Below are 24,520 nucleotides of genomic sequence, written 5' to 3'. Positions count from 1 at the left end.
TCAAGTCTAGGTGTGTGTAACAACAAAGCCTGTGACGTGATGGCTCCACCCAAGTCCTCTGTCTTGCCGTCACCACTGTGCTTACTCTTAGGTTGTAAATCTGTTGTTACTACCCTCCTAGGACTGGCGGTTACCCCAGCTGTGTTTATGATACAGTTCTGAACTTGACCCTGATTAGGAATTGGCCCTCTCTATATATAGTTGAGGCAGCCAGTCTGAGAATTGTATAGGAAAAAACCCTAGATTTTTATGGGAAAAATATCCACCTAGATTTAGCACCTTTCCTCCTCTGGCATATTGGAGAAACCCAGTCTCGGCTCCCTCCTCACTTCCCTCCCTGTGCACCTGCCCTCTACTCTCGGTGCTAACCAAGGGTGGAAGTAAAACTAGAAATCCTTAACACTGTTTGCCAGGCTTTGGGCTTCAGCCAGAGGAGGCAGATTGTGTTGATGGATGTAATTAGAAAACGGCAAACCTGCTTCTCAAATCCCAGGTCCCAAAGGAGTTGATAAACCAGGTTGGCTCATGTCTCATTTTCCTTTGCTGTGTCACATGCGGAAGGATTTGGAATAGAAGTATCCCCAGGCCTTTCAGTAACGGAAGCTTGAGTCAACCATCGATGCACCAGAGCCAGACGAGTGATGGCAACTGCCTTTGGCCCCAGGGGTTCCAGCAGGAGCTGTGGACACTGGGGCTGGTGACAGTCTTCATGTGATGAGAGTCTGGGCTCCTACTGGCTACCACGTCGGTGCAGCCCCTCCTATCAGCAGTACTTCCTGCTCCCTCTTCCCTTGGAAGACCTGTTCCAGCTGAATGGCTTAAGCTCTCACATGGACAGGAGGACACGCACAGAAGCGCCTTCCTTCTTCCCTCTCCTCCAGTCAGCCAGGTGTTAGTTGAGTCACAGAGCTAAAGTTTTCCCAAGGGAAACAGGCCATGGGACCTGGTGCCTCCCCTAAACTGCATAGAGAGATGCAGGGACCACATTTAGAAGGCAGGCCTGGGCAGCTTCTCTCCCAGTTCACTTGTGCTCATGCCCTCAGAATCTAAGGGTCTTCCTAGCAAAGTATCTTCCGGGCTTGTCCCTTAAGATCATCCCCACAGAACCAGCTCCCTGCAGAAAGCAGGGAGGCCTTGTGTATTTCAGGCCATTCTAGACCGAAGGAATGGGATCTCTAGTCTGCAGGTAGAGAACCTGCTCACAGCCTGCTCCAGGGAAGCGTGTGAGCTGCAGAATCATGAGGTGCATTTCCTTCCTGCACCTTCTTTTCCCAAGTGGACTTTCCTAGGCATCTCACAGACCAGTGTTGGAGAGGAGGGGAGGGCAGGGCTGACTCCTGCCACAGAGAGGTGACCGTTTTCACTCCCTCTCCTTTCTGGGTCTCCTCTCAATCCTGTGACCCTAGAGCACCAATAGCACACCCCACTGCCATGGGTTGCCCAAACCCACCTGCTGGCCCTCTCCCCAGCTTCCTTCCCTGCCCCCTGCAAGATTTCTGTTTCAAAATAACTCTACCAAATGCTGGCAGAATTGAGGGAGTGGGAGTGAAAGGAAGAATGAAGAGATTGAAAGACAGGGAGTATATTCCATTTACCTTATGAGCAATGATACTCCCCAACATTCTGCCCCATTAATTTTGCTGTTAATATTTGCCATTCTGCTAAGGGATTAAATGAGTTCTAAGTCACCTTAAGTACTTAGTCCAATGCCTGACAGTAAGTGCTAAGTACATGGCAACTATTATTGGTTCTCTCTTTTTCTTTCCCCCCTGGGATTTCCCCTTAGTTCTTCCAGCCCCAGCTCTTCTCTGGACAGACCTCATCCAATCAGAGGGCTCCACCTGGGAGCTGGCCAGAAGCAGACAAGCTAGAATCACTGCACAGGTGTGGGTCCAGGACTGACCCAGACCTCAGAGTCTTCCTAGACTGTGCCGCTGTCTCACAGGTGTGCCTCGAGGACCAGGTGTGCCTGCCTGATTTACCTGCCTGGCGGGCGGCCCTGCGCGCAGGGAGCCCCAACAGAAGGCTTTTCTTTGTTTGTTTGTTTGTTTGTTTGAAACTGAGTCTCTCTCTGTCGCCTAGGCTGGAGTGCAATGGCGTGATCTTGGCTCACTGCAAGCTCCGCCTCCTGGGTTCACGCCATGCTCCTGCCTCAAGCCGAGTAGCTGGGACTACAGGCGCCCGCCACCACGTCCGGCTAATTTTTTGTATTTTTAGTCGAGACGGGGTTTCACCGTGGGCTCGATCTCCTGACCTCATGATCCACCCGCCTCGGCCTCCCAAAGTGCTGGGATTACAGGCATGAGCCACCGCGCCTGGCCAGAAGTCTTTTCTGTTAGATAAGCTTTGCCTCCTCTCCTGGGGTCCTGCAGCGGCTCGTCCCTGCCTGGGCTTGGCTCCCCCTGCTGGAACCTTTCATACCTGCCCACGTCTTGTGGAGAGCTGGTGGCAGTCTTAGAGAAAGGTACACTAGGACAGGAAATGCCCAAAGAGACCCTTCAGGCCATGTAGAGAGGACCGGAGAAGGAAGGTGGTCTTCCTGAGATCACACAGCTGGTTTGGGTGGCAGCACCATAATAAGCATGAGAGTCGCTGATTCTTCTGTGCTATCTCACCCTCCAGTGCCATCCAGATTTCTCCTGTGCCCCCTACTTTGAACAAGGTTGCCTTTATTCTCTGAGCCTCTGATAGAAACCTTAAAATCATAAAAGCAATAACAACATTAACAGTAGCAGCCATCAGAGATTCAGTTCCTATTTTGTGTGAGAGACTAGGCTGAGGCTGCTTTTTATGCACGTTGCTGACCCTTATAACAATCTTGCAAGTAGGAGGGTATTAGCAGTAGCCCCATTTTACAGATGAATAAACTAAGATTTTGAGAGATTGTCAATTGCCTCAAACCACCCTCCTAGGGATTGGAAGCCACGAGCTCTGTTCTTGTTCCCTGAGTCGATTTCCTGGGCTTCGGTGGGCTAGTGGTGGTGAGGCTGCCCCTACCTGAGTACTCACACCTCGTCTCTTAGGGTTTAAAACCCAAGGCACAGTTCCGCTTGGCAGAATGGAGTGGGGGGGGGGGGGGGGGCATGGTATTTGAGAAGGAGACAGTGGTGGTAGGAGTTCAACAAGTACACTTGATACCCCAAACTGAATCCTGAGGGGGTGATGCCTAAGAATGAAGTGAGTGAACTTTAGGATTCTAGCTGGAGTGTGCGTTTTGCTAATTTAGTTATAAGCAGAGCTCTGGTTCTGGCTTTAATTTCGTTTGCATATGACTTGTATCGCACAAAACTTCTCTCAGTCTGTTCCCATCAAATCCCAAATAAAGCAAGAATTCCAGCAGGAAGAGAACAACTCCAGGAGACCATGCCTTGCTCCTTCACCCTATGTGTGAGGTTAGGGGTGTTGATTTGATTCTATCTGTGTGCATGTGCCTGTGTGTGGTGTTGTTGTTGTTGTTGTTGTCGTTGTTGTCGTTGTCGTCCCCTCTTAGGAAAATTTAAAAATAACTGTCTGCCAAAGATGTGGGCACCAGGACTGTGTTGCTGAGCAGACATGCTCCTCCCACCCGTGGTCTACTGCTCTGCTGATGTGGCCCCGCTGATGTGGGCAGCTTGTCTGCCTGCAGAAGCCCAGCCCTTCCTTTAATGTGTTTTCCAAGAGGAAAGGCCCAGGAAGCCATGGGGAGGGAGAGGCTGCATGTGGCTCAGGGAAGAACTCAGCTGTTGGGACAAGAGTGGGCTGGCTTTGCGTGCTTTCATGTGGGAACCCAGGGACCTGGATCCAAATCACTCAAGGATGCCAGCAGGAAACCCTGAGATTGTACCCGGGCAGGCTATGAGTGTGCCCATGTCATAGCCGGGAAGACTGAGAAACAAAGAGTAGAAAGGATGCACAAGTTACATGCCAGGTTTAGAGGTAGGACTGGCAGCTGTGTGCCTAGCACCAAATACATATAGGCCCCAAGGGGCAGATTTGTTATTGCATAACCTGTTCACCTGCCCTTTTCCTTACACACTCTAATATTCTCAAGATTCCCTATACAACAAAATTAAGTGGTGTCATCGTTTGAAAATGACTTTTTATGTTTTTTAACCCAAATTTCTATTCATTCATGCATTCGACAGTATTTATTGAAAACTTCCTGTGTGCTCATCAGTATTCCAGGCATTGGGGATACAGTAGCGAGTGAAACACACAGGACTTGTGACCTGGTGTAGCTTATGTTCCAGTTGGGGAAACAGATATTAATCAAATGTCCACATGACTACAGACTGCCAACTGTGACGTGTAGGGCAGAGAAAAAAAGGGATCTGATGGGCTTCTAACATGGGACTTGGCCTAATTCCAGGTGACAGAAGTCTGTGTTTAGTTTCATACTGATTGTAAACACTGATTTGTTTTTGTTTTTGAACTCAAGTATAGGAATTTAAAAATTGTTTTCTTTTTTTAAGAGATGGGTTCTCACTCTGTCACCGAGGCTGGAGTGCAGGGGTGCTGTCACAGCTCACTGCAGCCGTGAACTCCTAGGATCTAGTGATACTCCCGCCTCAGCCTTTCCAGTAGTTGCGACATGTACGCCACCATGCTTGGCTAGTTTTCTTAAACTTTTTGTTGAGATGAGGTCTTGCTATGTTGCCCAGCTGGTTTTGAACGCCTGGCCTCATGTTATCCTCCCACCATGGCCTCCCAAAGTGTTGGGATTAAAGGAGTGAGCAACTGTGCCGGGTCTAAAAATTGTTTTTCATTGAAACTTCTTCTCAAGCTGCAGTCCATTTGCTGATCTTTCAGAGTTATATTTAACATCCAACATATTAGCTGTTCGTATTTGCTTAGTTTAACCCGTAGGCTTGATAGACACACTTTCCATATTTTTGCCTAAATCATTATTCTTGGTTCTGTCCAATTCAAAATGACTTTCCAGTGCTGTTATCTACTACCAAAGACCTGTCTAAGAAGACTTAGATCTGCATTCACATCTATTCCTCAGTAGTCAACAGCATTGTTTTTTGGATTCATTCCTCCCTTTATAAGCCAAAAATATTCTAATATCTTCATGTGCAAGGTTTCCCAGAGTCTGGGTTGTATTCTTGACCAGAGACTTAACTGACTTAAAGGCATTCTATTTATCAGTATCGGTCTCAGGCTTCAAATCGCCCTGGTCCACAAGTGTTCATTCATTCTCTTTGGAAGAAAAGATGGAATCAAATTACATCTTGATTCACTCTCTTGCTCACCTGTCCCTTAAACCACACACTGCTACTCATTTAAAGACACTTTTCCACTGGGCAAATGATTCAAACAGATCTTAAAATAATACATGCAAGCAGCCAACAAACATATGAAAAAATGTGCCACATCACTAATCATCAGAGAAATGCAAATCAAAACCATCATGAGATACCATCTCACATCAGTCAGAATGGCTTTTGTTTAAAAGTCCAAAATAACAGATGTTGGCAAGGCTGTGGAGAAAAAAAAAAAAGATACACTGTTAGTGGGAATGTAAATTAGTCCAGCCACTGGGGCAGTTTGGAGATTCCTCAAAGAACTAGGAGTTGAACTACCACTCGACCCAGCAGTCGCATTATTGGGTATATATTCAAAGAAAAATAAATCATTCTGTCATAAGGACACATGCATCTGTATGTTCTTGACAGTGCTATTCCCAATTGCAAAGACATGGAATCAAACTAGGTGCCTATCAGTGGTGGAGTGGATAAAGAAAATGTGGAACATATACACCATAGAATACTATGCAGCCATAAAAAAGAATGAAATCATGTCCTTTGCAGCAACATGGATGCAACTGGAGGCCATTATCCTAAGCTAACTAACACAGAAACAGAAAAACAAATACCACATATTCTCACTTGTAAGTGGAAGCTAAACATGAGGTACACGTGAACATAACAATAGAACGATAGACACTCTAGGGATTACTAGAGGAGGGAAAAAGGGAGGGGAGCAAGTGCTGAAAAACTATCTGTTGGGTACTATGCTTCCTACCTGGGTGATGGATTTAATCATACCCCAAACCTCAGTATCATGTAATCTACCTTTGTAATAAGCCTGCACATGTACTCCTTTATTCTAGAATAAAACTTATTTTTTAAAAGGGAAAATAAAGTAAAAGTTAAAAAATAAAGAAGACCACTTTTCCCTTTCTCCTTGTGTATTTTAAGAAGGATGGAAATGAGAGTAGATGGTAACAGAGAGAGTAGGAAGATAGGCTAATGTGGTGGTTCTCAGAATGTGCCCTGGGGGTTCCTGAGACTCTTCCAGGGGCCCTTGACGTCCAAGTTGTTTTTCTAAGAAAACATCATTTGCTTTATTTCACTCTCATTCTCTTTCAGGTGTACAGTGTTTAAGTAGCTATGATGTCACAATAGATTGGGTGCAAAAGCAGATATGAAAATCTAGCTGTTTTCTACTAAGCCAGACATTAAAGAAATTTGCAAAAAGGAGCAACTCTTCTCATTAAATTCTTTTTCGTCTTAGAAAATATATTTTTCTCTTAAAATGTTATTTATGTTAGCCTATAATGGGCTTATTGATGTTTTAAAATGAATTAATATTTCCCAGTTTTAATTTCCAATACGGTAAATATTGACAGCAATAACTCACAAACAAAAGGTCCTTGGGGTCCTCAATAATTTTTAGAAGCATAAAGGGGCCCACCCTGAGACAGAAATGCTTGAGAACTACTGAGAAAGCAGGTAGGGGGTCTCCTAGGTGTTAGAAGAATACCAACTCTTCAAGAATCAGATAGGATTCAAGGGAAAAGCTTAAATTCATGTCATTCCCGATTCGGATGTCCGCAGTCTGCCCCAAGGTGTGAGTTGCATAGGATGTTCCTTTGGAACTATGAAAATACCTTCTCTCGCTGGAGGAAAAGGTCTGGACAGGGCATCACCTTACTGCCTCATCTTAGAGGAGTGCTCCAAGGATCATTCCTGAAGCTCTCCAGGGCTCTGGACCAACGAGGCAAAGTCGTGCTCAACATGAACACAGTCTGTGGAGCCTGGCTCTCATCAGCGCAATTCCTTATGAGAAATGCAGCACAGGAGTTCTCCATCCATCTGCTTGCTGGGCTTGCATCCTGCTCTAGGGATCATAAACAAGGCTTCTTCGGCTTAGGGAAGAAAGAGCTGGGTCTCAGGAGGAAATATCTTACGAGCCCTGGGTGGTAATCCCAGGCCAGATGTGCCAAGGGGTTGGAGTGGCGTTCCAGGCCAGATGTGGAATTGGGAGAGTGCCCAGCCCCTCCGAGGGCCCAGCTCTCCGCTTGACAGGGTCCTCCCTTTGCTCCACACTCAGATTAGAATCTGCAGCTCTGAACAAGTAAAAATAAAAACCTGTGAGCTTCCACCCCTGGCTCCCCCAGGACTCCATTGAGAGCCTCTGCAGTGGCAGCCAGAGGTTTCAAAGGTCACCCCAGCTGGGCGGATTAGAACAACAGATCTCCCGGACCGGGTGAAGTTGGCTGCTCAGCGGAAGGCAAGTTGCAACATCTGCGAGCAGAGTCAGAACAAAAGCCCCTTAACTTTTTCGGTCTGGCCCTGGGCTCTGTGGCGCCCGGCACTCCTTCGCTCTCCATTCGTGGCTGGACCTTGGACAGGAACCTCTGCAGTACGTTGGTGGTGAAGTGTGGCTGCCTCACATCCTGACTCATGTGAGAGCTGCCAGGCAAGAGGCCGCGGTAAGGTGGGTCCCGTTCACTGGTGTGTGGCCCTGCCCAGCTTTGCTCCGGTAGGTCACAGCAAGTCAGCCTGGCACAGCTGAGGAGCAGCGCACTCCGGAATTAGGAGTGATTAAGGAACTTGTCAGGATTTGAGTGCATTGCAGAGAGGATTAAGGTGGGAGAGCGGAGCTGTCAGTGCCTGGGGCACTTGCACGTGGGTGGTTTTGCTGCCTCTGATGTGTGCCATTGTTGGAGGTAGGGTTCACGGCAGACTGCGGAGCCTGCTTGGGAGCCCCTCCCTCTAGGGAAGGTATGGTATTTCCAAGATGCCCGGCAAACTGACCAGGTGCTTCAAGACAATGATCACTTAAAGTGTGTACCCTTTAGGTAGGGAAGGGGACAACTGGTTTCTCTAAACTCGTTCTGTGGTATTTCTTGAGCCCTGCTTTTTAAAACTTATTTTCTGAGTCATTTGCCTCCTAGTTGCAATCTCTTTTCGCTGTAGTTGAAAGTGTTCCTTTCTGGGTTCAAGAGACAATTTAAAGTGCTTTTGATCAAATTAAAGTCCAATTAACTCAATGCTGCTTCAGATGTTTAATATATTATGCTAGTTGTGAAAGCCTCATTTGGAGGTGGGCTTTGGCCCAAGCATCATGGGGTGAGGGGTAACGGGGGAGTTTCCTGCTCTTGAACCACTGCTCTGTTTTTTTCTTCTTACTTCTCTGTGTTTCCCGTTTGATCTGTGTTTAGCTTGTATTGAATAAGACCCCCTAGCTGAGTGTGTTTGATTCTAGCCACTGAGCATTGCTCTGCCATTAGAGAAATTATTGCAGAAATCACCCAACCTCTCTGGTTTTCTTGATTGGAATATAGTCAACAGGCTCGACAAGGGATTAGAGAGGAACAAGGTTTAGTCTAATTTACTTTATTATTATTATTATTATTATTATTATTATTTTGTGACAGAGCATTCCACATATGTCAGTAACCATTAATTGTGTGGCAGGGATCTGTTTATGCTGAGGATGGCAGTGGGTGGAGCGATGGGCTGAGGGTGAGCAGAGCTGTTTGGTGTGGCTGGGCTCTGGTCCTGCCCACACAATAGTTGAGTAACTCTCCCCCACAAAACCGCCTTGCAAGGGACTAGATGTTCCCTTGCTGTATTGATTTGCCTGTTCCTTTTCTAATCTGAAGCCACACCTCTCCTAGGGCTGGATGACTCCTGTCTAATGTGCTCTTGAGACCAAGCAGGTGCCTTTTGATGAGAACATCTGGGGCCTTCAGGAGATTTCCATGGGTTTAGATCAAGAGGACTTGCACAGAGGGTCCTGAGCCACTCCTACCTTCCAGGAGGATCTCACCACTCCTAGCTTCCAGCTCCCCTGAAAGCAAAGGTAGAGAAGAGTCTTGTGTCTTCAAAGCCAGGCCTGACAGCAGAAGGGGGAGGCACGTCCTCTGCTCCTCTTCCTCTGTACAACTCCCAAGCCTCTGCCTATTGTATTTCTCGTTACTGGGGATGGCAAGAAATGCCTCATTTGAGATTTGGGGCCTCCAAGAAGCCAGCAGATTTTGACTTTGTAATCAGACCTTGGTTTGGTTTTCACTTTTGAGCTGTGTGACCTTAGACAAGAGTAGTTGGCTTTCTGAGCCTCCGTGTCTTCATTGTGAAGGGGTGATCATTAGAACTGCTCTTTCTGATTGAGATGGGTGTCCAGCGTGATGTCAGCACATACACCTTGCTCATTAAATGATGCTGCTAGTACAGACACAAAGGTGCTGCAGGAAGCTGCTCATGGGCCTCAGGCCCTCCTCCCCACCTTCCCAGGGAATTCTGCTATCTGCTTCCTGCTGCTGTTTTCCAGTCACCCCACTCAGATACCCTTGCCTGAAGATAATTGGGGCTTCTTGCTGTCCTTGGTGAAAGGGTCTAGATCTATATTCAGGGTGGAGAGATGGGCGTCCCTTTGGGAACTGGATGATAATGATGTTGACAGTCACTGCTATTGAATGCCTTTTGTGCTGTATTATGGGTGTTATATACATTCTCATTCAAGCCTTCCCTTCAACTTTATGAGGCTGATATGATCGTTCCATTTGACAGAGAAAGAGATGGAAGCCAAGAGAGTTGGAGCGCCTTGCCCAGCCCACAGCTTTAAAGTGGCCGTGCCCCTGGGTTTGTGGCAGGGTCACAAAAGTCTGATCCTCATGATATCTGTCCCCACCTCTACCCCAAGTCTCCACCCGGTCCTAGCTGCACAGTGTATCTGTCACTTCACCTCTGTGGCAGAGGAGGAGGGCACAGGGAGCAGTATTCCTACTGGGGTGTGGTCCTGGGTAGCTATGTGGGATATCAGAGGCCCATTCCTTCCCCAGTCCCGTGTTTCTACGGTCGCCACACAAACACACAACACACATGCCCCACTCGTGTAATTGTTTGCTGCTGTATACCAAGTCTGTAGCTTGGCACATGGTAGGTATTTAATAAATATATTTTAATTGAGTGAATGAATATATCTTGATGCTTGCCATTAAAATTATAGTATAACTGCTTTTAAATGGTTCTACAAACATACAGTATATGCTATAAATATGGCAAAATGTTAATTGTTAAATCTAGGTGATAGGCACTGTGGGTGCTCATTTTATCATTCATTCTACTGTTCTGCGTGTTTGAAATTTTCCATAATTTTTTTAATTTAAAATTTCTGTATCATCAAATTCATATCATTATTTTCCCTGTAAATGTGTATCCATAAAGCCATCTGGTATTCCACTGTATTTGACCAGTTCTCACTGTTGGATTTTTAAAAATACGGTCTAGCTTCTGTCATAAATAATGCAAATAGTGTTCTTGTAAATAAATTTTGGGCTGTATCTCTGATTCTTTCCCAATAATTTATTTCTAAATGTAGGATTATTGGGAAAAGATATGGATGTATTTTTAAGAGTCTTTTTACCAAATTGCTTTCCAGAAAGACTACACCAGTTTTTATTCCCCACGGAGGGTGTGGGCATGTCCATCTCTCCATGGTCTCACCAGCAGCATAGGTTATGTTTCTTCTTAAATGTCATTTAAATGAAATGTTTTGGTTCATTTTTAAAAAGTGACAGCTTATTCTTAATTTGCAATCTTGGATTATCGTTGGAGCCAAGCAGTGTTCAGTGGTACATCTTCTGTGCACTGTTCAGGTCATATCATCCACCTGTTGATCTGTTGGACTGCTTTCTTCTGATATGTAAAGACTTTTGTTTGGTGCAAACATTTTATTCCAGGTTATCACCCATCTTTTAATGTTGTTGATAGTATTACAGAATATTTTAATTTTGTATATATATGGTAGCGGCTCTCAGCTTTTCCCCTTGTTATCTCAACTTTGACATTTCCTTTCCCACCAGCCCATTTGGCTGCTTACAGGAGGCAAGAGGGCCCAGTGGTTAAGAATAGCGGCTTTGGCACCAGGTGCTTGGGTTCAAATGCCTGTTCTGCCCCCTAATAAAAGCATGAACTTGGACAAATTTCTCAATCTCCCTGTGCCTCAGGTGTCTAATCCATAAATTGGGGATACCAAGATTTGCTGTCTCATAGTGTTGTAAGGAGCAAATTAGCTATTTATTATTTATAAAGGGCTTGGAAGAGTACCCCACATCTAGTAAGTGCTACACTAGTGTTTGCTTTTATTGTCATCTACTGCAGGGAACCTGTGAGTCTTATCATTCGGAAAGGAATTTTGTTTGCAAAGCTAATATCTTATCAGTGAAAGAGAAAGCTGGGTTTATCAAGCATGGGATGTGCCCTATTACAAATGAGCCTAGTCCCTTTGCTACCTTCACTGGAACTTCACAAGAGATATCCCCATTTTATTTTTGTTAGAGATTATTAAATTTAAACAAACTAATTACATGCCCCAGAAAGCGTTGTTCATTTGTGTCAGCTTACCTGACTCACAGCATAGGACTTAAGTGTGTGACCAGACAGCCAAAGAAAATGAACAGAAAAGCAAATCTAGGAATATGGCTTCTCTTCAGTTCAGCAGATGTGTGTCCCACATCTGGGCCAGTCACCAGGGATTTTGTGGTAAGAAATGATGGTCAGCCTGGAGTTGTCCCCACCTGCACTTGGAACCTGGGACAGGGACACTTAGGATGTATTCCAGGTGGTGGCAGTGATTGTCCAATGGCCTTGGCTGGCGTCCGACCACCTAGCTGCTCTCAACTGCAACGTTTTCCCGGCCTGGTTCTTCAGATTTTTTTATGGATTTTGGAAATTCCCCCTGAAACTCCACCATCTTTCCAACAAATCTCTTCTCTGTTTATAAGAGCCAGAGTTAGCTTCTGTTGCTTGCAATCAAGGACTCAGATATGTATTTATAATAATTCCACTTTAGGAATCATTCCTAAGGAAATATGTAGGAACTCAGGCATAGATTTCAGCACACATAGGCTCATCACCAGGCATCATAAAATATTTAGAAACTATCCAAATGGCCAGCAGTAGGGAGATAGTTATGTAAGTCATACATCAATGTGATGCATATTTGAAAATCGAATGTCTTTTTTTTTTTTTTTTTGAGACGGAGTCTTGCTCTGTCACCCAGGCTGGAGTGCAGTGGCCGGATCTCAGCTCACTGCAAGCTCCGCCTCCCAGGTTCACGCCATTCTCCTGCCTCAGCCTCCCAAGTAGCTGGGACTACAGGCGCCCGCCACCTCGCCCGGCTAGTTTTTTGTATTTTTTAGTAGAGACGGGGTTTCACTGGGTTAGCCAGGATGGTCTCGATCTCCTGACCTTGTGATCCGCCCGTCTCGGCCTCCCAAAGTGCTGGGATTACAGGCTTGAGCCACCGCGCCCGGCCTTAAAAAAATCGAATGTCTTAAAAGCAACTTTTCCCCCTTATTTTAAGAAAAGTTGTAGGGAAAAAAATAGAAAACATCTATGTACATGGTATGCTTTCAACGATGTAAGATATGTGTTTTTCTATATTGATAAAAACAAAATTGGAGGAAAATGCACCACCATTCTATATAATAGAATTATGGATCTTTTCACTTAAAAAAACTTTTATTTTAGTTTCACATTTTCACATTTTAAAAGAACTCTGGAGCCTGATAAATCTGGGTTTAACTTCCACTTCTGCCACTGAATAACTGTGTAATGGGCAAGTTATTCCACCTGTCTGAGCTCAGCTTCTTTGTTTGCAAAATGATGACTATACATACTTCATGGGGTTGTTCTGAGGATTAAAACAAATGAGATAATGTATCAAGTGCTTGATATGGTGCCTGGAACAGAATGTATTCTCAATAAATGATAACTTATTATTTTTACATATTGATAATTTTCAAGTTTTATGATGAAATGTATTTAAAATTGAGAATAGAAATGTATTTAAAATTGAGAATAATTAAATATCACAAAAGAGTTGACCATCGCTCTAATGGGTAGTCATCTGTTACTTCTCACGTCAACCCCTTATTCTGGTACCCTTGCCAGCCCCAGTCGCATCTTATCTAGTCCCCAGTAGGCCCTGGACCAGGAGTCAGGGCTTAAGGTATTCTTGCCAGTGATGCCATCATTTTGCTTTGTCTCCTGGGGCAAGCGACTTACCCTCTCTGGGCTTCAGTTATAAACAGAGGCATTAGCCTGGATAATCTGAAAACAGCCCACTTCTCTGATGACCTGTGATCTCAGAACCTTGTTCACAATCTGCTCCTCAGAGGTGGGATGTTCCCCCTTGCCTGCCTCCTTCCCTTCATTCAGCCAAGACTCTCGCCTTACCTCACCCAAGGTCCTTGCCGTATTAACCCAAAACTGCCTTCCTCTCTTGGAGTATGGATCCCATTTTTCTATAACCTGCAAGCTCTTGCAGTTCAGGCTAAAGCAGTTTCTACTTTCTACCAGAAGTGCTTAATGTAGATGTTGGTTCTGAAGAGTTAGTGACTATTAAATACAGATTATCGATACCTGTTACAAGAACTGTTTCTCCATTCTTGTCCTCAGCTTCCCCTTTCCTAGAAGAAAGGGACAGTGAAAAGATGGGAAGTTCCCCACAGGGTTTTGAGGAGGCAGGGCATTGCCCTGGGAACCGGAGCGTTTGTCTAGGATGGGCTGTGCCTTGTCCTGGCACTTTGTGTATAAAAGACAGAGCCTCTCATCTTCAGAGAGGAACTGTGGGTGGACACTGACCTAACTGGGGATCTGCTCCACGTAAAAGCCACACCTCCAGGCTGGACACACCTGATGCCTGAAGGGAAGACAGGGCTGTGCTTTGTCTGATCTGACCCGGTCCTCTTCCTTCCTTTTTGCAGACCATGGGGGATGTGAAGCTGGTTGCCTCGTCACACATTTCCAAAACCTCCCTCAGCGTGGATCCCTCAAGAGTTGGCTCCATGCCCCTGACAGAGGCCCCTGCTTTCATTTTGCCCCCTCGGAACCTCTGCATCAAAGAAGGAGCCACCGCCAAGTTCGAAGGGCGGGTAAGAAGTGTGGCTGGATGGGGAGACTGTGGGGAAGGCTGGGCAGGGGCCACTGCTCCTTGTCAAGCCTTCTCCTGGGCCAGCTGGATGTAATAGAAGGCTCAATTTTTGTTTGGACCTTCATGTAAAATGAACCTGTGCCACTTTTCTCTCTTTCTTTTGTTTGTGGTGGGTTTTAGTCTGTGCTGGAGAACTTGGGGGTGGGGAGGACGCTGCAAGTTGACCATCCTGTGATGTTTTGCTGTTGATGTAGGTTGTGTTCTGGGTACATGCTATGTAATTACAGGAAAAGAAGACATGGTCCAGTGGCAGGAATAATACAGCTTGGGTTTATATATGTCCGCAAATCTGGACAATTGAGATTTGACTATAATTTTTCTCTTACTTTATCCCTGGAAGGAGTGTTTAGTTAGCTGACCTTCTTGTAGATCTACTTGGTATACGCAGAGCAGTGATAGGACCTCTCATTTCACTTCTGTCACCTCTCGTAAATGAATACTGGTCACTTGCCCTTACTGGGACTCCACTTCTTCTTCTGCAGATAGGCATGATCATTCCTTGTCTACCTTGTACTCAGAGGAGGAGAGAACACTGAAGAATTGCTGCGCTATGGCTCAGCAGTCTAAGAGGGAGCTCCTGAAAGCTTGTAGAAGGAGGGGGTCAGGCTGATGATTCTTTCTGAATGATGCCAGACCATACCTTTGTTGTAAGTGGTGGGTCTGGCTACGTGGTTGTCTGAAGAGTTTGCAGGAGTTGCTGCCTTGAAAATGGCCTGGGGCTGTACTGAATTGCATGCTGTGCACGGACCTGTGTAATCAAGACTGTTTGCTAATGATTCTGACCTACTAGTCCTTTCATATCTTTTACCAGAAGAAGATTGTTGGGGATGTTAGTGACGTTCCTGGGGAGTCTGTTTCTCTCTCGGCACTACCAGGATGAGGGCTGTCTTCTGTTGCCCTGACTGTGGTCCCCTCTGTCCTCTTATCCTCAAAGCTAACAGGAAAGAAGCAACAGGAAGAATCTCTGGGGGCTCATAAATGGTTTAGATGACCATAAAAAGGAATGAAGTACTGACTCATGCTATAACATGGATGAATCTTGACACATTGTGCTAAGTGAAAGAAGCCAGACACAAAAAGCCACTGATTGATTATAGGATTCCATTTATATGAAATGTCCAGAATAGGAGTATCTATAGAGACAGAAAGTAGAAAGGTAGTCACCAGGGGCTGGGGGGAAGAGGGATGGGGAGTGACTGCTGATAGGTACAGGATTTATTTGGGGCTGATGAAAATGTTCTGAAGTTAGTAGTGGTGGTTACAACTTTTGAATGTGCAGTACTTACAAAATACTGAATTATACACTTAGAAAATTAAAAAGTAAAAAACATTTGAGAAATGGCTCAGACAGCAAAATGGATCTTAACTGCACACCCACCCTTCTGCCATACTGCTTGTGAGACATAAACTCCTTCCTCAATTCAAACAAACGTGGAGAGGAAGAGACGGCAGCAACCATCTCATGTGATGATGCCTTTGCTTCCTTTGCTGACTGTGGCGTCAATGAAAGAACCATGCCTTGAGTGACTTGATTTGGAACTTCCAATGCCTGAGCATTGGCCAGGAGCCAACACACTGGAGTTCTTGGTTGCTCAGTGTCCTCTGGTTGGCAAGTCATACCTTCTATGTGGCTAAGGTTTTCTTCTCTGAGAAAAGACAACTGGCTGTTTCTGTATTTCTGGCGCACAGGGGTGGAAGAAGAAAAGTTGATAGATAGTAAAAGTACTTCATAAAGTTAGAAACTATACTTTGGTAAGACAATATTTTTCTTAAGGAGTTAAAATTTACATAACATAAATTTAACCATTTTAACGTGAACAATTTAGAGTCATTTAATTCAGTGTTGACTGCAGTATTCTTAAAATGTAGCTTTCTATGTGAAAATTTTATTTTTCTTATATGGATGAAATAGTTGACTTTGTATGTTACATGTGGACTCTATGTCAAAATGCCTGTGTTCCTCATGAGTCAGACTGCAGTGCTACTTGACCACTTGCCACCTGACTTGAATTAACCCAGAACAATGCCTTGGCAGCACACTGATGTATACAGAAGAAAGACTATTCCAGAGAGACATCGAAAGCATCTGGCTGTCTTGCAGAGACAAACGCAGAGGGAGAGACTGTGGAAGAAAATGCCCTGGAAGCTAGCATGCTGCACGTGTGTGGTGTTAGTGCAGGAAAGAACACAAAGAGACTTTTGCATCAGGGAAGGGCCGCACATCACACGATCCCAGAAGAAGACAGCTGGTTGTTTTGATACAAAGATGAAGTTAAACAGGGGGTGTTTCTGACCTGGTGACCTCAGAGAAGTGAAGAGTTAGGTGGTGTTAGCCTGACGTGGCAGGGGTTTTGAGCAGGAGTTGCTGGTTATAATAAGCTCCAAACGCTCAAAACTCGAAGTTCCCTATTGGGCATAGTCAGTGGTGATCTGCCTTCAATGCATGTCAGCCTTCACTGTTGGGGTCACTTGACCTTGCCTGAAGCCGACCCCTCCCTCCAGGTCCTGGGACACACCCCTCCCTCCAGGTCCTGTTCTAGGTGCTCAGTCGTCACAGAACCAGTCCTGGTATCACTCTCAGGATGGCCTCAGGACCACATTTCTCTGGTAACTGAGCTCTTGCAGGACCTCTTATGAGTGACTAACGTAAAAAGTATGCCTTCAAGCAACTTCTGGGGCCCAGGCTGGTCCCCGTCACAGCTGACAGGAATCTTCCTCCTGGCCTGTGTTCACAGCACCTCTGCCTGCTTTCCTCCGTGAACTTGCCCCCACAGTGGAGGCAGTGGAGGGCAGCTTCTTCTGAAAGAGGTTCAGGGACCCTCCCATCACTGGGAAACACAGTGGAGACCACAGATGTGACAAAGTTCTAAAGATTTGTTTCCTACTGCCTTCGGAGCTGCCAATCAGAAGTTCTTCAAATGGGTGCTTTTGGTTTTTATTCTCCTAAGACGTTAAAAACTATTGCCTACTCTGCCCCATTTCCTTTTTATGCCTACTTTTAGACAAAGGACTTAATGAACCACTACCTTCAATAAAGCTCCTCTTTCTATCTAGAGACTTGGGTGACATTAAGATGGGACAATAGGCACCCCCTGGTGGTTCAAGCCTCTTTCCAAGGAGCTCCGAACTATGAGATGCTCATCTCTGTGGGCTCAGTCTCTCAAAGCCTTTAGGGCTTTTCCACCTTGTGGGAGATACATTGGGTAGCCAACACATAACCTATGACCAGGCCCTTTTGCCTTTGCCCTGTTCCGTGGTGGGGTCCACTGTAGAGGCTTCCTTTGCAGCTAAAGGTAGCCCAGTGACACATTTGGGCTGAAGTCAGGGAGCTTCTGGGAAAGCCCTAGACTTCTGATTAAAGGAGGATAAAAAGATATCACTGGTGCTCTCATATTCCACCCTTCCCTTGCTTCCTGCCTTGAATACAGGTGTAATACCTGGTGCTTGGGCAGCCAGATTAAAACCATGAGGCAACAAGCCTGCACACTAAGGATTGGTTGGTGGCAGGGGGACAGCAGTAGAGGGAGTGAAAAGAACCAGCAGCTAAGAGACACAAATCCTAAAGCTCAAAGGCTGTCCCAGATACGATCTTTGCAGTGATTCACACAGGAAATGTTACAGAAAGATTCCTAACTGATAAATAGCTCATGAGATGCTTGTGGAGATAGTGTCTCCTTAAATGAAGGGAATGAATAGGAGGAAGACATTGCACAGGGATAGGGGTTCCTTATTCTGAGTTGATTGTGGCCCTGCAGTGAAATCATTCTAGAAGAATTCATTCACTCCCTGGCTGTGGCCATCAGACTTTAACCAACAGGGCCTAGGATTTGTAAGAGGAAGTCAACAACTACTATTTGATTAGTGTCTACCGATTTGACCTAAGTCCCTTCCCTCCTCTCCTCTCTCCTCCCCTCCCCTTCCCATCCCTTCCCTTCCGTTCCTTCTTCTTCTTCTTCTTCTTCTTTCTTCTTTCTTCTTTCTTCTTTCTTCTTCTTTCTTCTTCTTCTTCATCTTTTTTTTTTTTTTTAGCTTTGCCAGCCCAAAGCTTGAGGAGACTGTATTTTCAGGAATTCATGAAACTTTATCTCATTTCCACCTTTAGACCCAGACAACCAGATCCCCCTTCCCATGCCTGCAACCTAGAAGCCCCTGTTCCTTTATCCAGCTGTTCTCTCTCCACAGAGCAGTGGAGCAGGCGACCTGTTTGCCCAAGGGATATGCCCACTGGAGCCAAACTGTCCCCATGTGCTAGGTACCCAGGACCCAGGAATTTTTTTACCAAATGGCCCTGAGCACACTTCTTACAGCTGTGTAGACCTCCTCCCATGAGAAGATGTTGCTAGGCCTGGGGGGTGGGGTCAAAGGGCAGCTGTTTGCTTGGGAGGACAGTAAGGTAGGTGAACATTCAGATGTGGGCTCTGTGTTCTGCTCACGTGCCTAGTAGAACAGGATGTAAGGGTGGAAGGAGAAGTGCACAGGACTGCGCCACTGTCTGTTCATTGCTGGTCCTCAGGAGTGGCTGGGGGCTTCCATGTACAGACAGCCAGGGCTCTGCAAATGCCAGGGGCTGGTAGAAACACCCCTAGCTGCTCTGTTGCCCATGCTGGCAGCTGAAGTGTTGATGGGCTGCTTTCCCCACCACAGAGTCAAGTATGAAAAGAGAGCAATGGTGGGAAAAATCATGAAACTACTGGAGATTTCTTCCCTTCTACCCTGGAATTTATTCTTATCAGAAAAAAAGCAAACATGATGACAAGCCCTGGCTGTGCTGTGACTCAGATGAGCTGATACTTTAGTGTCTCTTGAGAAGTACAGCCCAAATGAGGTTTCAGCTCACACTCCTGGCCTTAGTGTTCGCTGAAGTGTGCTTTGTGATAAAAAGCGAGCCCTGGCCCTGTCAAGGCGTGTTTCTGTCTAAACTGTGGAGGGTGGAGGGAGGGAACATGAGAATACTGAACCATGGAAGCATGAATAATTAAATTCCTCAGTTTACACTTTAAACAGTGGTAGTATCCGTCGTCTCCCAATAACTTTCAACTCAGTTCACTTCCAACTCAGAAGCAGTTAGCCACCATGTTCAGCACTTTGAGAAATTTGAAAGAAATGTCTGGTTTGCTTTCTGTCCTCAGTAGTCTTAATGATGTGGTTCTGGAGAAGAATGCGCATATAGAACAGCAAGATATGACAGTGTATAATTAGGTGCTTGAATTTCTTCAAGAAATAGTTTGTACCGTAGGAATTGGGAGATTAAGATGAGGCTGGGAGTGACTTGAAGACTGGTTTCCTGCTCTGATTTCTGCCCTTCCAGTTCGTCCTTCCTTCTGCTACTTAAGTGATCTTCCTGCCACGTAGATCTGATGGTGCCACCTCCTGCTTTATACGCTGGAACCTTGGATGGCTCCCCTTGCATGAAATTCTGCAGCACTGCTTAAAAGGCCTTCGAGGACCAGCTCCTCACTCTCCAGCCTTGTCTCCTTTCCCTCCCTTCTTCCATCTGATGTATTTTGGTGATGGTCCTGCTCCCCTGGCCCACACAGGCACAGTACAAATCCTTTTCTTTGGCACCACCTTTGTGGAGAAAGGGTAAACAAGAAGCACATTTTATCTTCCTATTGGTTTGGGGTTAGGAACGGGGCAGATATGATAGAAAGGGGACTAACATATTTGTTAATGGCTTATTGGTACCAGGCTTACTATCCTAATCATTTTATCCTCCTGGCAAGGTAGCTTTTATCCTGATTTTTTATAGGATAAGAACCTGGGGGATCCAAGGGATTATAACATTTACACCAGTAAGTGATGGAGCCAGTTTTAATGGACCTAAGTCTCATGTTCCTCTTGCCCATGACACTGCCCCTTCACATGTCTCATCTGGTTCCTTGAATGCAATGACCACTTCTTATCCATCTTTGAATAAGATGAATGCCTGCCATATGATAAATGCTCAAGCAGTGTTTGGTGTCCCTGAGGAGAACCATGGCGGTGAAGTGTCTAAGACTCCTGGTGTCTTGCCAGTCAAGCCCATAAGGATTTGGTCCCTCACTTCTTCTAGAGTCTTATGTCTCTGTTACCTCTGTTACCAAGCACTCCCTGCTTGGCTTCAGAGCCCTCACTCTGTACTAGCCACATCTCTATGCACCTGCTCCCTGCTCCTCTACAGGCTGTGTCTATATCAAGAATGCCCTTCCTTCTCCTTTCCATCCTACCCAGCCTCAGGATCTGATTTAAATTCTACCTCCTTCAGGCTACTTTCATTATGCTTCCTTTCAAAGCATTTGATTAGAGTACAGAAGAGGCATGGTTATAGGATGTGGACAATTCACAATAATCATATAAGATCATTCTTGACCAATAGCCACAGGAAAGAGTTGACTACTTTGGCCTTTTAAAAAGGTATTATTCACTAATACTCTCTGTGCCTATAACTTTGTTACAAAGAAAAATATTATTTAAATGCTAAACTATTTTTAAAACAAAACTTCAGACAAAGTTTAGTTATTTGCCTTAGCCCTTATTTCTACTCTCCGTAGGTAGCCACCATTAATCATGTTGAGTATCCTTTCAGAAATGATCTATACAAATATGAGCATATATCTGAATAGCCTTGTATATACACAACTGGGCCATGTATGCATAAAAACCTGTAATTTGCTCCTTTTATTTTTTTGTGAGTTCATTGTAGGAAATATTTGTGGGGTACATGAGATATTTTGATACAGGCATGCAATGTGAAATAAACACATTGTGGAGAATGGGGTATCCATCCCCTCAAGCATTTAGCCTTTGAGTTACAAACAATTCAATTACACTCTTTATTTTAAAAAATACAATTATTATTGACTATAGCACTCTGTTGTGCTATCAAATAGTAAGTCTTATTCTTTCTGTATTTTTTGTACCCATTAGCCATCTCCACCTCCTCCCCCACCCTCACCGTCCCACTACCCTTCCCAGCCTCTGGTAACCATCTGCAACTTGCTCTTTTTACTGAATGTCTTTCGACGTTTTTGTTTTCACACTAGCACACAGATCCACCTCACAGCTCTAATCCTGAACTTTCTAACCCTCAATTGTTCCCTTCTCTGAATTCCTATAATACCATACATATATATGACTCATTTTTACTCTTCATCAATTTTTGTTTTTGAGACAGAGTCTCACTCTGTTGCCCCAAGCTGGAATGCAATGACACAATCTCAGTTTACTGCAACCTCCGCCTCCTGAGTTGGAGGTTCAAGCAATTCTCCTGCCTCAGCCTCCCGAGGAGCTGGGACTACAGGCGTGTGCACACCTGGCTAATTTTTGTATTTTTAGTAGAGACAGGGTTTTACCATGTTGGCCAGGCTAGTCTCGAACTCCTGACCTCAGGTGATCCGCCCACCTTAGCCTCCCAAAGTGCTGGGATTACAGGCGTGAGCCACCATGCCCAGCCTACTCTATCAATTTTTTAATCAATTTATAATTTGATCCATTATTGTTTATCTTTTGCTCCTTCAATGAGAGTGAGCTGTTCAAGGTATAGGATTGCATTGTCCAATAGGATACCTACTCACTAGTCACATGTGGCTTCTTAAATTTAAATTAAGATTAATTTAAATTAAATTAAATTGAAAATTCAGTTCCTCAGCCACATCGGCCATGTTTTAAGTGCTCAATAGTCACATGGGGCTAATGGCTACCATGTTGGACAGCACAGATTCTTGAACATTTCCATAATCATAGAATGTCCTTTCGGACAGGGCTGATCGAGAGCATATGTTCATACATAATTCCACTTCCCATACTGTATATCACCAACCCACAGCTGGAAGATATACTGAAAATAGTTGTTCCATTCATAATAAAATGAAGACATTACATTCTTGAGAATGAAGTGAATTCTCAAGATTCATTCAAAGAAAAATATGATCTGTGATGAGAGAATCTTTGTCCTTCATCTTCATTGTAGAATGCTAACCTTGATATCCCAGCAAGCTTGAATGTGTTCCTAAATTTTCCACAGTTGTCTATTCCATGTGGCTGGTAGTCCAGATGTCACAGAGTTCCCAAAGTACTCAAAGGGAAAGCAGAAGAATGAGAAGTGGCAGGGCAAGTATTACTGAAAGGTTATCATAGTCAACAGCTGGTGGTCACTTCGGGTTCAAAATGGTGGACTGAACAGACGTATTAACTTCCTTTCCTGACAAATATGACATTGAAATAAACATGAAGAGGTCCAAAGAGAATGCATTCATAGCTGCGCTAAAAACACGAGAGGGACATTAGTGGATGAGAGATTTTCTTGGGATTGCATTGAAGGACGTATCAGCTCTGCCTGCAGAACAATTAAGGGTGAAGCTTCAGCCATATATTTGAGATTAAAGGATTTGGAGATTAGGAGTGGATGTAGGGCAGAAGTCGGGGTAATTAAAGGAAAGCCTATTTACTAAACATGTATATGGAGAGAAGTGAAGCTCCTGCTGTAGATGTTAGTTTTTAAGAAACAGGATGGAAGTGTGTTGAATGTGCCATCATCCGTCCACTTGCTCCATGACAAGCCTGTGACCATGACCAAGTCCTCTCTGTGAAGCCTTCTAATAGACATTCCCCATGTGGGGCTTGCAGTCCGCCCCCTCATTCAGGGAGATAGGACTACTTCCAAGAGGTAGAAAACCCACAGAAGCCACCTATATTTGGAAACTAGTTCTTCGGTCACTGATGGTGAACAGTTAATTCATAGACACCAGATATCTGAAAACAACATTTATACAATATAATATTGCTATTAAGAAAATTGTTGTTTTTAAAAAATCAATCCATAGACAAAACCCAAAAGTGTTCATTATAGTTACAGAACAGAAAGTGAATCCTGTAAGTTTTGGCAAGCCAAAAGTAGTGGGATGGTGAATGGTAAGGTAGAGACAGAAAAACAGAGGAAGAGAAAAATATAGTGACACTAATGTCCCCATCTTACACAGTGGGAAGTAAAGAGATTCCATCTAAAATGGATGGGTCAAATAACAGGTTTAAGTATGTGACTTAAAACCATAATGACAGAGGTAAAAAAAAAAAAAAAAAAGTCAACTCATGGGCCATATTTGGCACACAGGTCTTTTGTGTTGTGTTCTCAAAAAGTTTGAGCAAAGATTTGCACATGGAAAATGTACACATATGATTTGTGTATAAGTGGCTTTTCTTTACAAATGAGACCTGGCAAGGTTTCCACATGGCCACACTGGCCCAGAGGGTGCCATCACTGTGTCTAGACATCTCGTTTCCAGGTCATCATAGTCCCTACCATTCCAAGGCATCTCCCAACACTAAGGACCAGTGCCTATTGCCAGTGAGGACTTAGCTTTTCTCCTAGCCAAGTCTATATTCATAATGGGAAAGCAGGAAATGGACAGGAAGGGCCTCATGACATTTCTTGTCCCAGCCCACATTCCCTACATGTGTTTCCTGTCCAGCCTCTGTAGGCATTGGAGTTAGTGATTATGCTATAAATGTCCAGCAAAAGATCTAAAAACCAAGTCAAGGCCAGTAAGAGGGAGGCACCGTAAGCCAGAGAAATTTCTCATCACTCCTGTGGGACTCCACTAAGTGCTGTCTAAATTCTTAAGAAATAGACACAGAGCAAAATAAAAATAATTAAAAGAAAAATAGATTATTTCAAGGGTTATAGCTGAGAAGTAATACTACTGCAGGGAGGGGAAAGAGTAAAAAGGAAAGAAACCTTTAGCCATTTTATACCCTCAACTTTTACCTTTTACTTTATACACATTCTTATTGCTTGAATTTTTTGTAAACAGTAGACAAGAATTACTTCTGTATATATTTTAAAAGCTCAATAAAAATGCCTGCAAGAAGACTCAGTACAGCTATCTGAGTTCAATGTCCAAATTCTATTTGACAATTTGTCAAAGATGAATACACAGTTTACAGTGAAAGAAGTGTAGACAAAGTCCGGGCATGGAAAATATATAACACTGCATTAAAAAAATTACACAACTCTGCTGGCATTTAAACAAATGGAAATCAAAATACCTTAAAAGTATTTATGCACCTAAAAAACTAGCAAAATAAGGTACCAAGAGCCCACTGCTGGGGCTGTGAGGAAACAGGTGAGGCTTTCCTTTGTTGGAAGTACTGATTATTGGTTCATCCTCCTTGGGGCTTAGATTGGCAGAATGTTACAAGGGCAATAAAACTGTTGCTGTGCCTTGCCAAGAATTCTGCTTTTGACACTATAACTTAACTCTTAAAGGAGAAGAAAAAATGTAGTTGCTACAAAGATGTCCAAAGCACTGTTTTTAATAACAAAAAAGGAACT

The 24,520-nt window shown here is 44.5% G+C and overlaps 1 protein-coding gene across 4 annotated transcripts in view; it reads left to right on the top strand.

Moving 5' to 3' along the window:
- Positions 1–24,520, top strand: part of MYLK (myosin light chain kinase) — a 221,368-nt gene that overhangs the window by 25,647 nt on the left and 171,201 nt on the right. The window contains exons 1-2 of one of the 4 annotated variants that reach the window (XM_031663049.1): positions 7,341–7,704; positions 13,985–14,152. In XM_031663049.1, the coding sequence (XP_031518909.1) occupies positions 13,988–14,152 (165 nt within the window). In that variant the 5' untranslated portion in view covers positions 7,341–7,704; positions 13,985–13,987. Of the gene's footprint in view, positions 1–7,340; positions 7,705–13,984; positions 14,153–24,520 lie in introns of those variants that run through there. The other 3 variants (XM_031663048.1, XM_031663047.1, XM_031663046.1) reach the window with 3 other exon arrangements.

Source organism: Papio anubis, chromosome 2 (assembly GCF_008728515.1).
Source record: "Papio anubis isolate 15944 chromosome 2, Panubis1.0, whole genome shotgun sequence".
In the NCBI taxonomy this organism is placed as follows: domain Eukaryota; kingdom Metazoa; phylum Chordata; class Mammalia; order Primates; family Cercopithecidae; genus Papio; species Papio anubis.
This window is presented reverse-complemented; position numbering and strand designations above follow the sequence as displayed.